Raw genomic sequence first — 20,000 nt, forward strand, 5'->3', positions numbered from 1 at the left:
AGGTAAGTCGGATACATTCGCGAGGCAATGTGGAAAATAGTGATAATAATGATATTATACATAATGGTTTTTTTAAAAAAGTAGTCCTTCACAGCCATAAGGAGCCGGAGTATATCCCGGTTTTTATAGCCCGAAACGGTCAATAGTAATTGCTTGTATCCCTTCGGATAGGACGCTAGTCTATCGCAATGTACTTTCAAACAGATCTATCAGACCCAGCTATCCAATCACTGCTGGGTGGAAAAATCCTCGGGCTGTAGACATGAAATACTTGCTTGTCACCCGAAGCATTCAGCCCCACACATGTCATGAGCATCACTCACAATTTAAACATGTGCGATTTTGAAGGAACAAAATTAATTGTGTTGCCATGTGTCGCGATGCAATTCATTCATCATTTTGTCAAGATATCCTGTGATAAATATTCACAAACTGTGGGGCTACTTGGCATGTACTAAAGGTAGCTATGCCTCACAATGTTAAATGAAGCCCATGGTTAGGTTACCACACTGATGTTGCTTATGATGTATTTGAGCAATTGTTTCAAAACGGTTGTAATGTAATAATTTATCAATGCTAGTACTGATAGGGAGGGATTTTGAAGTGAAGTGTGTAGTGTCGATGGAAGGAGTGTGTATATAAGTTTATTTTAAGATAAAATCGTAGGTGTGTGTAATGTGTTAGACGAAAGGGTCGTGAAGTGTGTAGTGTCAGATGAGAGTGTGTATATAAGTTTATGTAAGATAAAATGTAGTGGTGTAAGTGTTAGCGAAGTCGTGAAGTGTGTAGTGTCAGATGAAGGAGTGTGTATATAAGTTAAAAGATAATGGTAGGTGGTGTGTAATGTGTTAGACGAAAGGGTCGTGAAGTGTGTAGTGTGCCAGATGAAAGGGTGAGTAAGGGATCAAAACATGCGTGGAAATTTTGTCAAAAAAATATACAATCAAATTATACCAATGACATGAGTATAAAATTATAAATTGATAACATATGGGGAATAGTATAATATAGGTATAATAATTAGAATAAACAAGAAGTAAATTATCACGGTTTATCAACGTGTTACAATATACGAATGATTTAATGAATCCTAAAGGTGAAAAAATATTATTTATTACAGATACATAATAAAGTTGGACATGGTTATATCTCTGAACACAGTACACAATATATGAATTAGACGTCTTATATGCCTTAAAAAATAATTAAAAAATATATTACCCCCCCCCCCCCCAAATAGTTTTTTTAATTAAAAACAAGAACAAAACAAAAAACAGAAACAAAAAGACATTAAATCATTTAATACCACCACAACCCACCCCCCCCCTCCTTCCCAACTTTTTTGGTTTTCAAGCAAGGAGATTCGACACATACACTCACACACATGATATACCCTTAATTATGTAGACAAAACACACACACACACACGCGCGCGCACCACACACACACAAAGTCACGTGGAAACAAATTTTTAAAAATCATTTATATCTATGACGATTGTACAGAGTGATATTAGACATAAATATAAAAAAGTATTAGTTAATACATAAAATATAAACAATATATATTTTCTATTTTCACATGCGTAAGAGGTAAGACATAATAACAATAATATAGTAAGTTGGCGGAAGAGGAAGAGGCGGAGGAGGAAGTGTCGCCATCTTACCGTTGACGGGAATCAAACTTCCGGGAACGACAGTTTGTGCAGACGGCACCATGGAAATGGCGGGGCCCATCGACATGGGGCTGGGGAAGCCTTTGGGAGCTGGCGGGGAACAAACAAACAATGAGCACACATTTATGTGGTATTCTTTTTTTTTTTTTTGTCTTCTAGTTAAACAATACTTATTGTAAATATAAAAAGGAATGTTACAACGTAAAAAATAAATAAATTAATTTTAAAAAAAACAAAAAAACAACCAAAAACAACAAAACATCACCCCCCCCACCACCACCACAAAAACAAAAAAACAAAAAAAAAACTACAAAAAACAAAACAAATAAACAAAAAAACATATACGTAAAAAATTTTAAAAATGCAAAAAACAAAAATAAAAAACTAAACCTGTGACGTTTCGGACTCAAAACACTGCTTTAGCCGTTCACAAATGTTGTTACCAGGGCCAACTGCTGGTAACAACAACATAACATTAATGACCTTTTGCAATTTATCTTAATGTCCTGGCACAAGACAGACTTCGGATAGAATAGTTGCATGTATATTTTATTCAGATGTGACCTGAATTTGTGGTTTAAAAAAATATGAGTCTTAATTTAAGAGTTTATGTTTTATTGAGCAAACTGAATTTGTGACCTTTCGCCTCAAAACGGTATTAAGTCGGGTTGGTTAAGATGTTGAAAACTGAATTTATGGTCAGAAATATCAGACTTGTGTTGAGTTTATACGATATATTGAGGAGAATGGATACTATATATTTTAGGGTTCTAATGCCAACAATTTATATTTTTGACCAGTTTTAACATTAAATTCGGCTTTTAAGCATCTGTTGCGTTCCGACATAATACCGTTTTGAGACGACGGGTCACATTTAATTCCTTAAAATTTCACAGCTCCAGTCGTTTGAACTAGAAATGAAGACTTCTTTTCATTAATTATTTTTTTTTTACCTTTAAATAGACTACTCACCTCTTGTCCTGGAATTTGAGCTACGGGCGAAGGAAGGGTGAAGCCCTGACTTCCGGAAATGTAGACAGGGGAGAGAAGTGGTTTTGGCCGATACGGCAAGTTAGCTCCTTGGGTGGTGACTGAAAATGAAAAGGAGACGATAAAAACAAGGGGAAAAAAATAGTAAGAAATTAAATTAGCCATTCGTAACAAAGGGAGACAAATGTAAAATTGGTTAGCGACGAGATGTAATGGTCAATGGAAGGTAACTCTATTTATTATGTCTATTTATCATGTAAATCAACGCGAAACTGAATTATCGTGAATGAATTATACGAATAAGTTAATTGGCGATATGCGAGAAGTACAAGGTGCGAGGTGTTTTGTTATTGAAAAGCCATTACGAATAATTTTCGTAATCGATTATCGATTTAAGATAACCAGCTATATTATTATCTTTGATTAAATCGCCCAACTCAATCACATCAATTTGATGTGGATGGGCATGACTTGTTCTGAAGATTCGATACACCCGTATTACGATAATATGACTATTGATTCACTCAACACATTAGTAGAAAATAATCAGAAATATTCAATTGACTCTTTCTGAGACTACAAAATGGATTAATTATCATCAACGGATCTCTGAATAATTATTCTATTCCACCGGAAGGCCATGAAGTATTGTGCGGCTATGTGGTCTTATGGTATGACACTCGCTTTCGGATAGGAAGGTCCTGGGTTCGAGCCTCACTTGGCGCATAGTTATTGAGTCCTTGGAAAGGCTCTTTACTCACATTTCTCACCGCACTCAGGTGTAAAATACGAATTTTTCACTTTTCAAGTAGGCAGATCCGCTTCAGTCACATTTTTATGATCGTTCAGCCAATTACAGTTACAAACTTATAGCATAGGCATCTTAGGTCATCAATCAATTATTTTCATGATAACTATTATCTGCGTCCCTTATCACAACACTACAATATTATTGTTTACAGATGGAACGAAATTGCCGTCACTCAGCTCTTTGTTATTGTTTTTAGCCAGCCATTTTTATGAGTAGTTGTCACTAAATTGCATTGATCAGATTATAAACGGTTTAAGATTACACATTATTTTGTGTGTTATTTTGGTACGTTATATCTGGCTGGCGGATGTTATGAGTTTTTCAAATAAACGCATAGCATCAATATCAATCTTATAACCGAGTCTAAGCTATTATCTTCATTATCTCAAAAATAACGTCCTGCGACTTAAAGTACTTTGAGCACCAGAATTTATTTTTTCTTACGAGACAATGAATAAATGTATACAATAAAGGACTGAACACATAACGGGAGGATAGCACTCAACAGCCTATCCAGGAGTGAACCTCCAAAATACAACCTGGCTCTCCAGGTTGGGGGGGGGGGGGGTGGACGTGGGACTAACAACCCCGCTCTGTCAACAAAAAACAACAATTGTTACAGAAACCAACTTTGGCCTTTTGTGAAACTGAAACACCAAGAGGATGAGTAAGTAAGCAGTGAAGGACTAAGGACGCAAGAAATAGTCTTTTTGGCCAATGTACAGATTCCACAGGGGTCGCTCATGGTTTCCAAAAAAATAGTGGTTTGAAAATCGAAAACAGCCCCCCCCCCCCCCCCCCGTCCCCCTTGATTTTTTGTTTTTTTGTTGCTTTAGGTCTCTTCCAACACAATTGAGGTTATATGAGAGACCGCTGAAACAAAAAAAACAAGCAATCTAACAAAAATAGTACAAATGTAAATCAAAATCATAACCTAAAGATATCATAAGCTAAATTATAAATAACCAAGAACAAACAGGCAGGAGATTTACAGAAAAAAAAATATCCCCTGTCAAAAATACAATCACAAACCAAAGAAGCAGGATAGGCTAGTAAAGAGAAGAAGAAACGACATCACTATCGGACCGTACACCCATGCGAACTCATAGATATATGATTCAAGGGTGATGCTCCCATCCAACCACCCGCCGTCCCCCTTGACTTTCAGGCTTCAGATTACGTCATAATATCAACTCCACCACATTTCCTTGGTTAAGGAAATCCATTAAAAAAAAAAAAACAACATATTTTGACGAAGAACGGGGCGCAAACAAGATATTTGTGGCCCGTTGTCTAAATACGGTATTACGTTTGGATAGTTTGGTTGCTAAAAATAGAATTTATAGTCAAAAGGTGTAAGTAAGGCTTGTGACAATCATCTTTTAAAATTTGTTTTATCAAGAAGAGAGACTATGAACTTTTAGAAAGATAAATAGTAAAAGGGGCCCACGATAGCTCAGTTGGTAGAGCACTCGCTTTACACGCAAAGGGACAGTGGGTGCCGTCGAGATTTTTTTTGGTGATTGGATAGCTGGGAAAATAATACTCAATAATATGCATTCTTGTGCTGCTATGCTGTCTTGTAGTCTGACATTCGCTTTCGGATCGGAAGTTCCTAGGTTCGAGTCTCAATCAGCGCATTGTTGAGTCCTTGGAAAAGACACTTTACTCATATTCTCTCACCGTACTCAGGTGTAAAATGAGTACCTGGCCGTTAACAGCGTTGTCTATGTCGGAACAAAATAAAAAGTGTAAAATCGCCTAACAGGCGTCATGTCTCGTTCTCTATTATGTTACGGGTTGCTGTTGGTCAGGGACCTTTTGTAAAGCACTTTGAGCACGTTTTGTGGATATTGCGCTATATAAAAGCTCACATCTTATATTGGATAATTCGTATGCTGTCTTATATTGGAAAAGTAGAAAACGGTAAGGGCTGCCTGAAGCCGGTGATCGTAAAATACTAACGAAAGAGTGAAAATGGAAAGGCTTCGTATGGGAACAAAACAGACAATGGACGTTTCGGGTACAAACCCTTCGTCAGCACAACAATACACAAATAAACGTGGAAAACAAATAAAATATAATGAAAAATAACTTGTATCGTCTGTACTCAATAGTGGTTGCAGTATGAATGAAATGTTAGCGTGGCGTGGGTAGAGGATAGGGTGCCCCAGGGGGGTGATCTAATTGATAAGCAAAGGTCAGCTTCAGGGAACAGAACTTTCCAGACTATAATGGAAGATAAAAGACATATTGGTAGTAGTAGTAGTAGTAGTAGTAGTAGTAGTAGTAGTAGTAGTAGTAGTAGTAGTAGTAGTAGTAGTAGTAGTAGTAGTAGTAGTAGTGGTAGTAGTAGTAGTAGTTAGTAGTAGTAGTAGTAGTAGTAGTAGTAGTAGTAGTAGTAGTAGTAGTAGTAGTAGTAGTAGTAGTAGAACGCTGTAGTTAAACAGTAGGGGGCGGTGGAGGGGGCGAGGTGAAAGGGTCACGGCGGAGGGGGGGGGGGGTTGTTGGATGAGCGAAGGTCGAATCTTCGCGAAGGAACGATGCGATAGTAAAGTGGAATACACCGATAAATAGATAGATGGATAGACAGATAGAAAGGTAGATAGACAGAAAAGAGGGGAGAGAAGAGAGTGAGAGAGAAAAAAAAAAATAAATAAATAAAAAATAAAATAAAATAAAATAAAAAAAAATAATAAAAAGGGGGGAGGGGGGGGGGGGGAGGGTTGGTTTGTGGCGGACCTGTAGAGAGGGGAAATTAGAGAGAGAGAGGGGGGGGGGGGAGAAGAGAGAGAGAGGGGGAGGACAAAGAAAGAAAGAAAGAGAGAGAGAGAGAGAGAGAGAGAGAGAGGAGAGAGAGAGAGAGGAGGAGAGAGAGAGAGAGGAGAGGAAGAAGGGGGTTGGGGAGGGGAGGTGAGAGGGGCGAGTAAACAACCGAGTGATAGCTGGGTCTATGTTATGTATATTAATAGATAAAAAAGTGGATGATTGGACACAATGAGAGATAGCTAGGAAGGTAGATGACTATGAATCGGTGGATAATCAGTAGATAGATAGATAGATAGCTAGCTAGATAGATAGATAGATAGAAAGATAGATAGATAGATAGATAGATAGATAGATAGATAGATAGATAGATAGATCGATAGATAGATCGATAGATAGGTAGGTAGGTAGGTAGAGTTGTAGTTTTAGTTGTATGAACAGTAGTAGTAGTGGTAGTAGTAGTAGTAGTAGTAGTAGTAGTAGTAGTAGTAGTAGTAGTAGTAGTAGTAGTAGTAGTAGTAGTAGTAGTAGTGGTTAGTAGTAGTAGTAGTAGTAGTAGTAGTAGTAGTAGTAGTAGTAGTAGTAGTAGTAGTAGTAGTAGTAGTAGTAGTAGTAGTAGTAGTAGTAGTAGTAGTAGTAGTAGTAGTAGTAGTAGTAGTAGTAGTAGTAGTAGTAGTAGTAGTAGCAGTAGTAGTAGTAGCAGTAGTAGAAGTAGTAGAAGTAGTAGTAGTAGCAGCAGCAGTAACTGTAGTGGCAGAAGTGAGAGCAGCAGTGGTGATGAATATGGGTGACGTTGACATCTAGTGGTGGTCAATCCTGGTGTTGAGTCCGCGTGGAGTCAGCGTTCCCAACAACTTGATCAGGTGAGTTTCCCTACGTCGACGGGCGGAAGTGTCTGAATGGCAAAAACTAAGCACACACACACGCAGACACTGTACATCGCAGTGGTCTGGCAGATTGAAGTGTCTGGCCACTGCTGTTTCTGCACAGTTCGATATGTCACGCAAGTGCTGCACGAATCTGTCACCCAGCCTCTTTCCGGTCTCACCAACGTAAGCAATCCCACACAGGGAGCACGTAATCGCATAGACTAGATTACGGTCAGTGCAAGTAAACGGCCGCCTGATGTCCCAAATCTTGTCTGGAAAGCTGACTCTGTCATACTCCCACAGGTGCCCACAAGTCTTGCATCGGGGTCGCATACACGATCTGGCTTTAGGTCCATCCCTGGGTATGGGTTCCAGGCGGCTTCTGACAAGGAGATCCCTCAGGTTACGATCCCGCCGATATGCTACCAACGGGGGTTCTGAGAAAACTCTGTGGGTGTCTTCGCCCGCCTGGAGGATCCCATAGTTCTGCAATAGGATGTTCCTCACTTGATCGGCATGGGGGTGATGCGTGAGGACTAAAATGGGACGCTGTGTCTCCTGCTTCCTGGCATTGCGGGGCCTCATTGCTGCTTCTCTCGACACGAGGCTGGCTTTCGGACAGCCTTAAGCAAAACCCTTTCAGGATATTCCCGTGCCCTAAAAAAATCGAGCATGCGATCACGTTGAAGCGTTGAAGCTTATATTGGATAATTCGTATGCTGTCTTGTAGTCTGACATTCGCTTTCGGATCGGAAGTTCCTAGGTTCGAGTCTCAATCAGTGCATTGTTGAGTCCTTGGAAAAGACGCTTTACTCACATTCTCTCACCGTACTCAGGTGTAAAATGAGTACCTGGCCGTTAACAGCGTTGTCTATGTCGGAACAAAATAAAAAGTGTAAAATCGCCTAACAGGCGTCATGTCTCGTTCTCTATTATGTTACGGGTTGCTGTTGGTCAGGGACCTTTTGTAAAGCACTTTGAGCACGTTTTGTGGATATTGCGCTATATAAAAGCTCACATCTTATATTGGATATCTATTATAATCTATTAACATGTACAATGTTGGAGGCATCTTGTATTTTATATATATTATTATATATATATATATATATATATATATATATATATATATATATATATATATATATATATATATATATATGTACAGTACAGTATGTTGAAGTCAACGTGTAGAGTTATCTGCAGGTCTGATAACCGATATCAATTATTAAGGGCTTGTTTCAAAAGTGTTGTAAATTGATATTATATTGCTTTGTTTTGAGAGTATAATAATAAAATAGAATTTCCTTTATTCATCCCATATGGGAAATTTGTCTCTCGGGTTTATTCCTAGGGAAGACTGGAATAACCCAGGCTCCAGCCGCAGTGCAGCGCCGCAATTTGAGCTAGGGCGAGGTGACTTGTTCATGGCCACACAGCGCAGCAGCGGCGGATGATTTGAACTCGGTACCTTTGAGCTACGCTGCCCCTTTATTTGAGAGCATTTTCCATGACAACAAAGTGCCCTTAACAAATTGAAAGTATCAGACTTGTAAATAATAAGTACACGTCGACGTGTACATATATACAGATCTGACATCCGAACGCACATATGGGCCTAGTTTAACATTGTTGTAACGGACAATTTTTGTTTGCGTCACTTTTTAATTTTTTCTTTGTTTGTTTTTTTTTTTTGGTTGAGATTTCCATTACACCAATGAGCCCATCATGAATTGGGTTATCAGACCTGCAAATAAGTGCACGTCGGTACACGTCGATCGAGGTGCAATTTTTCACAACAATATTGGGTCCCATCACCGTGGCAAGGTCAAGGATGAACTATGTAAGGGGAGAGAATTTTGGGATAGGTAGGTACTTAGGTAGAAAGATAGAATAAAAGATGGAGAGGGCGAGAAAGAAAAGGTCATAATGGGTTGTTGGGTACATCAATAATGTGTGAGGGAGGTTCAGAAAGTAAATATTACTTTCAAAAATCATACCATCGTTTTTTTGTTTGAATTTTATTTGTTCCTTTTGATTGGTAAAAGTTTATACAAATTCGTACATATATCAGATGGTCACAAAAATAGATAAATAAATAAATAAACAAAGACAAAAAAAAAAAAAAAAACAAACCAAAACAAAACAAAAACAAAGACAAAATAAATAAAAAAAATAAAACAAAAACAAAACAAAACAAAACGCGCGCTGTTTATTTACTTATTGTAAAACGTTATAAAAACATCTTTTCCTCATTCTCTCACTATTAGAACTATTATTTTGTTAATAGAATTACAAAATATCGAAACAATTTGATGAGCTGTTTTTGCATTAACTAAAATCTTGTAACACCACCTCAAAATGTCGTTGTTAACAACGCCGCCACTACCACATTATCTCATTCGTCTGTAGTGTTTCATTCATCTTTTTTTGTAGATAAAGGGGAAAGCCGAAACGTCCATATCATCTGTTTCCGTATATTAAATTGAAGCTTACATTCAATTTCACATTGTTATTTATTTCTTGGTGCCTTAGTGTTTTCTCACAGGCAGTGAATTGACAGACGGTCTTTGTTTTCTTTCTTCTCCATTGAATATTATTCTTTCTGTAATGTTGAGATGATTTCATTTTGACACGTAAATAAAATCATGACTGGCCTAACGTTTAGACAGAGATAGAGAACAAAAACTATCTCTGTTTTGTAAATATTAACCTGAAGATTTAATAAATCCAAATAATACACTTATTTCAATTTTTAAATAGAAAGAAATATCTATACTTTATGAATAAACAAATGATGATAAAAAAATAGATAAAATAAATAAATAAACAAATATATAAATAAAAATATATAAATAAATAAAAATGAATAAATACATAAATAAATAATAGATAAATAATAAAAAATAATGTGGGGTTTGCTGTTACCCAAAAATTAAGAAAATAAAGTACAAAATGAAAATTAATGATTGATTGAGGCGATTTTAAAAAGGTAAGTAATTATGCCTCACAAATAACATTTAAAAAAATTATCTTTGACTGGATAGAAAGGTGCGTCTATTCGTACTAGGGAACAAAACCCCATAGGTCGTAATTCGTACGCGTTAAGGTTAGAGTTGTCTGTGTTTGTTGCGTGTTGTTTGTGGTAAAGTGCTATGACACTCGCATTCGAACCAAGTCTTATGAACTGCCCTTAATATGGTCACACATCAACACTGATGTTTCTTCCTCTTAGTATACGTATACCTTGTTTACTTAAAGATAAATCATGTATCGTGTTGACCGACTCTCAATCAAAGCATATTGTCCATTAGAACAATATTAAATAAGGCCAGGCCATAATTACGTTCTGTTATCAGACCTGAAAATATAAGCACATCAATTTGTTTTGACGCATATTTGGAAGACCTGTGTTTTAGTTGACGTTTGCCACCACGGTAAAACTAATATAGGAAGGAAACATTTACTTCTGTTAACAAATAGAGGGGTATGATGTACAGTGTGTTTGATAAAAAAAAATAACATATAGGATTAGAAAACTTAATAGTTTAGCGACATATCATTAAAAAATGATGTAAAACACACCATAGGATCAATCCTCTAAAATTATGAAGATCTGTATAAGTGTGTATGAAAGGTGCCAGACAAAGCAAGAAAGAAAAATACAAGAAGAAAAAATCCCTATAAATGTATTCACACTCTTCTTGCACTTGTATAATGCGGAATAGGTTCGAAACCGGATCAAGTTTTATCGCTGAAAAATGAAACATAATAGGATTAATTAGTGGTTTTAAGTACTAACTTCTAATATCTAATGACGGGTGGGAAGGTAGGGGTTTTGTTTCTTTAGTAGAGAAAATTAAGTTCGAATCCAAAGAGACGGTTGGATGGAGACAGAAAAGGAAGGGGGTGGGCGGAAAGGGGAGGGCGGTGAAATGGGCCGAGGACGACGACGTGCACAAGTATTCAGTACACGTCGGACGAGGAGGAGGATGGAGGATGAAGGGGCCGAGGAGGATAGGGAAGAGGTGGTGGATCTTATAATATTAATATTGATTAACAATCGACGTGCACATTTTCGCAGGTCTGATAGCCGAGCGCAATTATGGCTTTGACTTAACATTGTTGTAATGGATAATAGCTTGTTTTGGTTTGAGAATAGTTCCGTTACAATAATGAGCCTACGACAATCTAGACTGCTAGACCTGCAAATTAGTACACGTCGATAAAGGTGTATTATGAAAATATATATTTGAATTCTTCTAGAGTATGAAAGAAGTGATTGGAGGTGGGGGTTACAATAAATTAATAGGAAAAGAATAGAAAAATAATAATTTATAGTTTATATATATATATATATATATATATATATATATATATATATATATATATATATATATATATATATATATATATATATATATATATTCTTGATTCTAGTCTGGGTGGGGAAGAAAAGAGTTGGGATAGTTTTCGGGTTTTGTTTCGTTTTTTTTTCCATGCCATGTTTTTATTTTACCATCAGAGTTGTGTCCCGTGTTTTGCGAGAGCTCTCTCTCCCTGGAAATGAAGAAAAAAGAATATAGGTTGTTTTTGTTGCTGTCTTTAAAAGTTCCGGCCACTGGTTGGAATAAATAAATCTTCCGACTGGAAATTTATAACGTTTTTTTTTTCCTATGGAATAAATTAGTTGATATTACACATGGAATTAGCGAATTATTTAGATATAAATTGGTGGATGTGAATGAGGGAGAAGAAACATAATCGTTACTGTAGTAGTAGCAGTAGAGTTAGTAGTAGTAGTAGTAGTAGTAGTAGTAGTAGTAGTAAGTAGTAGTAGTAGTAGTAGTAGTAGTAGTGGTGGTAAGTAGTAGTAGTAGTAGTAGTAGTAGTAAGTAGTAGTAGTAGTAGTAGTAGTAGTAGTGGTGGTAGTAGTAGTAGTAGTAGTAGTAGTAGTAGTAGTAGTAGCAGTAGAGTAGTAGTAGTAGTAGTAGTAGTAGTAGTAGTAGTAGTAGTAGTAGTAGTAGTAGTAGTAGTAGTAGTAGTAGTGGTGGTAGTAGTAGTAGTAGTAGTAATAGTAGTAGTAATAGTAGTAGTAGTAGTAGTAGTAGTAGTAGTAGTAGTAGTAGTAGTAGTAGTAGTAGTAATAATAATAATAATAATAAATGGCATTTATATAGCGCTTTACCCCGTTGTCACAGGCTCTAAGCGCTTTACAGTGATATAAAACAAAACATATTACAGTGAGACAAGTGTGAAGGAAACGTGATACGGATTCAATTTAACAATAACAAAATATGAAAATAATATTGCAACATTATGACGTAAAAAGATAAAACTTTAAGCGAGATTTGAACGTTGTCAACGAATCCGAGCATCTCACGTGTGACGGGAGAGAGTTCCAAAAATGGGGGGCCGAAAATTGAAAAGACTGTTCACCTATTTTACGCAATGGCTTAGGTTTGACAAGGATTGATTGGTCATTGCTTGACCTCAAGTTTCTATTGGGGACATATATGTTTAGAAGGTCTTTAATATAGGAGGGACTGTTCGTGCTTAGGGATTTGTAGACAACAGTACAAATCTTATAGGCAACTCTTTTTTCAACAGGAAGCCAATGTAACTCACGGAGAAGAAGAGTTGCTGACGGGTATTTTTTGTTATTGCGTACAATGCGCCTGGCTGCGTTATTTTGAGCAACCTGAAGTTTGCTAATTTTGTCTTTAGTTAAATTCGCCCAAAGGGAGTTACAATAGTCCAATTTAGATAAAACCAAGGAATTAATTAAAAGTTCTGTTATATGCTTCGGTATTAAATTACGAATTTTGCTTATTTTTTTCATTTCTATGTACATAGATTGTATGGTGTTATTCACGTGGCTTGTCATGGAAAGATCTTTATCAATGATGACGCCAAGGTTTTTTGCTTTATTTGAAAATTCTATTGTGCTATTTCCGAGAGTAATTAGTGATTTATTTGCCTGTTTAAGGATACTCGGTCTTCCACACATTAAAATCTCAGTTTTACTATCATTTAATTTTAACTTATTGTGGTACATCCAAGATTTAATCTCATTAAAACAGCTCGTAATTCGTTGTATTAAGAACTGTAAATTACTAAGGGGTGCTGAATCATATATCTGCGTATCGTCTGCATAAAAATGATAACTCAGATTGAATCTGGATATCACACTAGAAAGGGGCTGCATATATACAGTAAAAAGGACAGGGCCAAGAACAGAGCCTTGTGGCACTCCAAAATTTAGTAAAACTTGTTCTGACTGAACACCATTCACCACGACAGTCTGCCATCGATCCTGTAAATATGATGTAAACCATTTAAGGGCAATTCCTTTTATGCCGAACGTATTTTCTAGTCTTCTTAACAAAATGTCATGGTCAATGGTGTCAAAGGCAGCTGAAAGATCTAAAAGGCATAATACATTGATATTGTTAGCATCAGCATTACATAACAAGTCATTAAAGATTTTAAGAAGCGCCGTTTCAGTACTGTGTTGATGTTTGTAGGCTGACTGAAAGGGTTGTTCCAAACTGTTGTTCTTAAGATGAGATGTTAATTGTGTAAGAACTACCTTCTCCAAAGTTTTGACAAAAAAGGTAAATTTGATACAGGACGATAATTGTTTAATATATTGTGGTCCAGTGATGGTTTCTTCAGAAGTGGTTTGACGAGGGCACTTTTAAAGCACGATGGAACTTCGCTAGTCAGTATGGATGTATTTATGATTGATGTAATGGATGGTAATAATGTATCGATGGAGCTGGCCAAAAGCTGTGCTGGTAGGGGATCAAGGTCGCAGGATTTAATGGGGGCTTTTTTTATCAACTCGTTTATGAAACTAGGTGAAACTGGTTGGAACTTGTCTAAAGGGGTACCACAGAATGTATTTGTATCTATAAATGGTTCATGCCGATCTAGTTCTGAACGAATGTTATGGATTTTGTCTTTAAAAAAGTTGACAAATGTGTCTGGCAAGTCTCTTTGATTGGTTGTAGATGGTAATGAAGTGCATCTTTCACGTCCAAGTAGATCATTGCAGATGTTAAATAATTGTTTACAAGATTTAGAAGTTTCAAATTTTGAAAGAAAATACGTGGTCTTTGCCTTTTTTATTGTTGTCTTCCAGGCACGAAATGCGCTCTTGAATATTTCACGATGAATCATGAGGCCTGATGTTTTCAGCAGTCTTTCTGCTCTCCGACACTTCGATTTAGCTTCTTTAACGTCCGACGTATACCACGGAGCATACTTGCGGTTGGTGACGGTCCTTGTTTGGAATGGCGCATGTTTGTCAAGCGTTTCAATGAGACAACTATTCCACTGGTCCGGAGAAATAATTGAATTTTTAGTAAGTTTTGTTTCTAAATCGCCTCTGAAATTGTCCAAATTAATGCCTTTAATGTTTCTGGTTGATGTGGTGGTGGTTTCTTGGCATGGTTTTGAAACGTCAAGATTGAAAGAAATGAGGGAGTGGTCCGAAAAGGGGAGATAATCGACGGTGGCGTTGGTTTTTTGGAACTCTGAATTTTCTACAATTACCCAATCTAAAATATGACCAGCAGAGTGGGTTGGCGTTGTTACGATCTGGCACATGTTGTTCTCTGATAATGACTCGTGCAATTTGGCGGTGTCTGTGACGTTGTCGAAGTGAAAATTAAAGTCGCCGAGTATAATTGAATGGCCAGGACGCGTGTGTTGCAAAGTTAGCATCTCGTTGATTTCCTTCCTAACATCAGGTAATTTTATTTTGTTTTTCTAGTAGTAGTAGTAGTAGTAGTAGTAGTAGTAGTAGTAGTAGTAGTAGTAGTAGTAGTAGTAGTAGTTGTAGTAGTAGTAGTTTGTTTTGTTTGTTTGTTTTTAAGGGTTTTACGGCGCTTGCAACACATTAAGGTCATATCAGCGCCAGTAAAAAGGAAGAAAATGGGATAGTAAAAAGTTCTAGAATTACAATAAAGCATCCAAGAAAAGGGAAGACAAAGGGGATTGGTTCAAATAAGAAACAGATGTAGATTCCAAAAGCACTCTATCAAAGTACTTAGTTTGAGATCACTAAAAGTCTCATCCAGACACAAGCACAGGTCCCCGCTAGGAGGAACACACTCAAATGTTTTACAAAGCATATATAATATAAAGAAAGCATAATACATTGCCTAACAGAGAGATGATTTACAGTGAAAAAAATATCATCTCCCAAAACTAACTATACATTCGACTGTTTTCCTCTCAGCCATGGCATCTGGCCAGGACCAGGACAAAACCAAGTAATCTCATTCAAAGACAAAGACAGAAAGCATGTTGGAAAACAGATATAAGGGGATAGAAGACACCCCTGCCCACTATGGGAGTAGTAGTGTATAGTAGTAGTAGTAGTAGTAGTAGTAGTAGTAGTAGTGGTAGTAGTAGTAGTAGTGGTAGTTAGTAGTAGTAGTAGTAGTAGTAGTAGTAGTAGTAGTAGTAGTAGTAGTAGTAGTAGTAGAGTAGTAGTAGTTAGTAGTAGTAGTGGTAGTAGTAGTAGTAGTAGTAGTAGTAGTAGTAGTAGTAGTAGTAGTAGTAGTAGTAGTAGTAGTAGTAGTAAGTAGTAGTAGTAGTAGTTGTGTAGTGTAGGGGCATGGTCTGGTTTGTGTTATGCGTTTTTGTTTAAACCAATGTAATTTGTAATTTAAGTGTTTAGAACCTGGTGTTTCGGAGTTAAAGCGTGATATAATATGGAGAGAGAGAGATAGATAGATAGATAGATAGATAGATAGAGAGAGAGAGAGAGAGAGAGAGAGAGAGAGAGAGAGGTAGGGGGGGGCGGACTTCCCTCTGCGTGTATTACATCAAAAAAGTTGCACTTTACACGCCAGTAACACGAGGGAATGTTTACATTTGTTTATATATCTACTACTCTCGACTCCAAAGCTCTCAATGCGCATGTGTGTTTGGCTGTGTTAGCCAATCATATGGCGCGATGCGGAAGGGCGAATGTAAGATAAATATACAAGCATCGGTAAGTCCTACGAGAATCCGATTTCCTGAAAGTTAGAGAAGAATATGTGTATACGTTTATTAATGATTCAATGATTCTCTAATTTCATCTGGGTTGGAATGAATATAAAGTTGTGACGTGTAAAGGTACTGAGAACAAATGTCTTAAAAACTCGACATTTTAAACAAAAATGAAGAAGAAGAATGAAGAAGAAGAAGAAGAAGAAGAAGAAGAAGAAGAAGAAGAAGAAGAAGAAGAAGAAGAAGAAGAAGAAGAAGAAGAAGAAGAAGAAGAAGAAGAAGAAGAAGAAGAAGAAGAAGAAGAAGAAGAAGAAGAAGAAGAAGAAGAAGAAGAAAAGAAGAAGAAGAAGAAGAAGAAGAAGAAGAAGAAGAAGAAGAAGAAGAAGAAGAAGAAGAAGAAGAAGAAGAAGAAGAAGAAGAAGAAGAAGAAGAAGAAGAAGAAGAAGAAGAAGAAGAAGAAAGAAGAAGAAGAAGAAGAAGAAGAAGAAGAAGAAGAAGAAGAAGAAGAAGAAGAAGAAGAAGAAGAAGAAGAAGAAGAAGAAGAAGAAGAAGAAGAAGAAGAAGAAGAAGAAGAAGAAGAAGAAGAAGAAGAAGAAGAAGAAGAAGAAGAAGAAGAAGAAGAAGAAGAAAAGAAGAAGAAGAGAAGAAGAAAGAAGAAGAAGAAGAAGAAGAAGAAGAAGAAGAGATAACTCTATACATAAACCAAGGACAAATGATAAACAAAGAAATATTATATTAAATTATATCTCTATAGAGACTTACTGAAATATTGCAGTTATCCATGATTTGACGAGCTTGTTTTGGGATGGGATAGATTTGTAGAAGTGTTCTACGACTTGATGCTTCTTATAGAATGAAATTAATGAACGAGGTTGACGTCACTTAGCGTTTTCTAAATGCCTGTAGACCGCCACTGATTTTGTGATTAGTTCTCAATGAATTATCTCAATCAGACTAGAAACGTCTAAGGCTACACATAATTTTGCGTATTAGATCTAGTGCGATTCATTGGGCGGGCAGAAGTGTCGAGTATTTTACCTATCAACATACCATCAACACAATCTTAATGGTAGAGAATGTATTATGAAGAGGGAATAATCCAAATATGTATCCGAGCCGCCATTTGTAATTGTTATTTGTGTCATATGGAATTACGATGCATTTTAAATTGTGGAAATTTTTAAAAGACTAGACGTTCTAGATATTTGGTACACACTTTTAACTACAAACTTATAACAATTGATTTCCTTTTTTCAAAATTACGAATCCAAGTTTTTCTTGCTTCCTTTCAAAAACTGTGCAGTATTTTGTTGTGAATTTTTTTTAAAAATCAGATAGAAAATACTGTGATATTGTGATGACAACAAAGAATTAAGTGGGTAAAAAAGTGCCAGAAGACAAGAGAGAATTTAAAAAACTTCGCGGCGATGGGGGCTCAAACCCACGACCTTACTGGTACGACAACTCCGCCTGGCCGGGGAGAGGGTAGCGCTACTGTCAGAACTATCCACCACTATCTACCCTCTCCCCGGCCAGGCGAAGTTGTCGTACCAGCAAGATCATGGAATCGAGTCCCATCGCCGCAAAGTTTTTAAAAGATTCTCTATTGTCTTCTGGCACTTTTCTAGTCACCTCACTCTTTGTTGTTATCAACATAAGTGCCTGCTCCACTTACTTTTCTGTGATTTTCTGATTGTCATTTCCAAATTCACCGTTTTTATAGGACATGTCTAAAATGTGAGTCTTCCAAAAGAAAATAAAAACTATAGGTACACTCATTTTGTAAAGTTTGCTTAGCTGCCGTAATCTGAAAAAACACGTATTTCAAAATTTGGCCAGAAAACTCGTCCTTCAAATATCGATCGATTTAAATGAACCTTATCTTGGCAAAAACTCTAAAACCTGGAAGTCTTCCCGGAGTCCCAGGTTTGAGAGTTTTTAAACCCGGGACAAGGACTTGTATTTTGACGTCATATTTATGTTAGTACATCGTCTAGTGAGTTGTCGTGAGTAGAGCTTAAGGAAACAAAAACAAAAATGATCCCATTGGTTGAATACAACTCACCATTTGTCTCCTTTTGGTGCCGGGCCTTTCGTACTTGTGATATTTTGGTCAATGCCAGGCTATCAGTTTACGAAGGATACGGTTTAACTATTATTTTCACGTCTATAGAATCTATTTTATCCCCACATAATAATATCCTTTTAGGACGATTGGTCACAATTATTATAAAACCCACATACACTTCAATAACCTGAACATAAACTCTTTATAATATATCTATATCTTCAGGAAATAATTCTGAGATTAACGTCTGCTTCAGGAAATAATTCTGATATTAATGTCTCGTACTAGACACTTCTCCGTGCAGGAAAGAACAAGCACAAGTTCACAAGAATGGAGATGTGGCATTGCATTTAAATGCCAAACGGAATAGGTAACTCCAGCCGAGCAGGAATGGGGAATACGTCCCGCTTTGTTTGTAGGATGTCTTGTTCTGCAGGTATCTTGTACAACAATGGCGTACGGTAAGCACTAGATTATTCAATAAGAGGTCACCGAATTTTTATTTGTCTATCTTTTGTGGATTATTACTTTTTTTTTTCTTAGGGGGATGTGTGGGGGACGGGGTGGAGATGGGGCACGAGGGAGGAAGGTGGGGGTGGGAGATGGAGTAGAGAGGAAGGAGGGGGGGGGGGGTGGGGTGGGAGGGGAGAGGGGGGGGTGGGGGGGGGGGGGGGGTGACCAGGAAAGGGTTGGGTAAGTAGGTACAAGTGAGTCCGGATAAATGTAGTGATCCCTTGAAGTCTAATCAAGGCATTCACAAATAAACGGAAGTTTGATATAAGAGAATGTTACTTTTTTTTTTCATCAAAAAGCACATAACTTCAATAATAGACGTTAATGGTCACACATATTTTTTTTTTCTCATTAACTCTCTTGAGTTCATATGAATGAAGAATCAAACAAGTTTTGTTTGATTTTCAATCCTGGTGAAGTCGAGAGAGTTAATGATTACTGACTGTCAAGACTTCGGCTATGCAAAGAAATGAATAAAACAGTCATAGATTTCATAATGATAGACATTGTGTGGTGATTGTTGTACTGTATTATGTAGGTTGGTTACACACGGACGGGGGAACCAAGGAGTCAAAGGGAAAGTAGGCTGCCTAATTGGGAATGTGTATGGATAATGTGAATTTGGGCTGTATGGCATAGGGAATTTATTGTGTACGCGCGGGAGAGTAAGAATGGAATAGAGAGAGAGAGAGAGAGAGAGAGAGAGAGAGAGAGAGAGAGGGAGAGAGGGAGAGAGAGAGAGGGAGAGAGAGAGAGAGGGAGAGAGAGACAGGGGGGGGGGGTGAGAAGGAAGAGAACTATAGAAAGATGGAGAGTGACATAAACAAAAACGCGCACACACACTCACTTACACACACACACACACACACACACACACACACACACACAGATATAGATAGATAGATAGATAGATAGAGAGAGAGAGAGAGAGAGAGAGAGAGAGAGAGAGAGAGAGAGAGAGAGAGGGGGTGGGTTAAATCATGCATTCCAAGATCTGGCACACACAAAATGCTTCTGGAATCAGATTGAAGCCCCCATTCCAATAAATGTCAATAGACTGGGGCAGGCGACATGAGTAGATGGGTGTTTTATATCATATTGTTGTTAAATGGCCAATCAGCGTTGCCAGGTTGGCGGATTTCCCGCCAAATTGACGAATTTTTATTATGGCGTGGCGGGGGAAAAATGGCCTAGCGGATGGCGGATTTTTGATTATTTGTTTACCCTTTAAAAAAGTAAAATTATAGCATTCAAGTCTAATTATTCCTTCTTTTCCCCCTAAAGTGACTTTTAGGAGCA

General features: G+C 37.3%; 1 protein-coding gene across 1 annotated transcript in view; it reads right to left on the reverse strand.

The window, feature by feature from the left end:
* The window catches only part of LOC144957602 (poly(rC)-binding protein 3-like), a 243,585-nt gene that overhangs the window by 33,913 nt on the left and 189,672 nt on the right, over positions 1-20,000 (reverse strand). Inside the window, 3 exon segments of the mRNA XM_078888945.1 lie at positions 1,667-1,765; positions 2,629-2,757; positions 2,760-2,766. Coding sequence (XP_078745071.1) covers positions 1,667-1,765; positions 2,629-2,757; positions 2,760-2,766 — 235 coding nt within the window.

The sequence above is a fragment of the Berghia stephanieae genome, chromosome 12 (assembly GCF_034508935.2).
Source record: "Berghia stephanieae isolate SIO BIC M18660-M18661 chromosome 12, UCSD_Bste_1.3, whole genome shotgun sequence".
Taxonomy (NCBI): domain Eukaryota; kingdom Metazoa; phylum Mollusca; class Gastropoda; order Nudibranchia; family Aeolidiidae; genus Berghia; species Berghia stephanieae.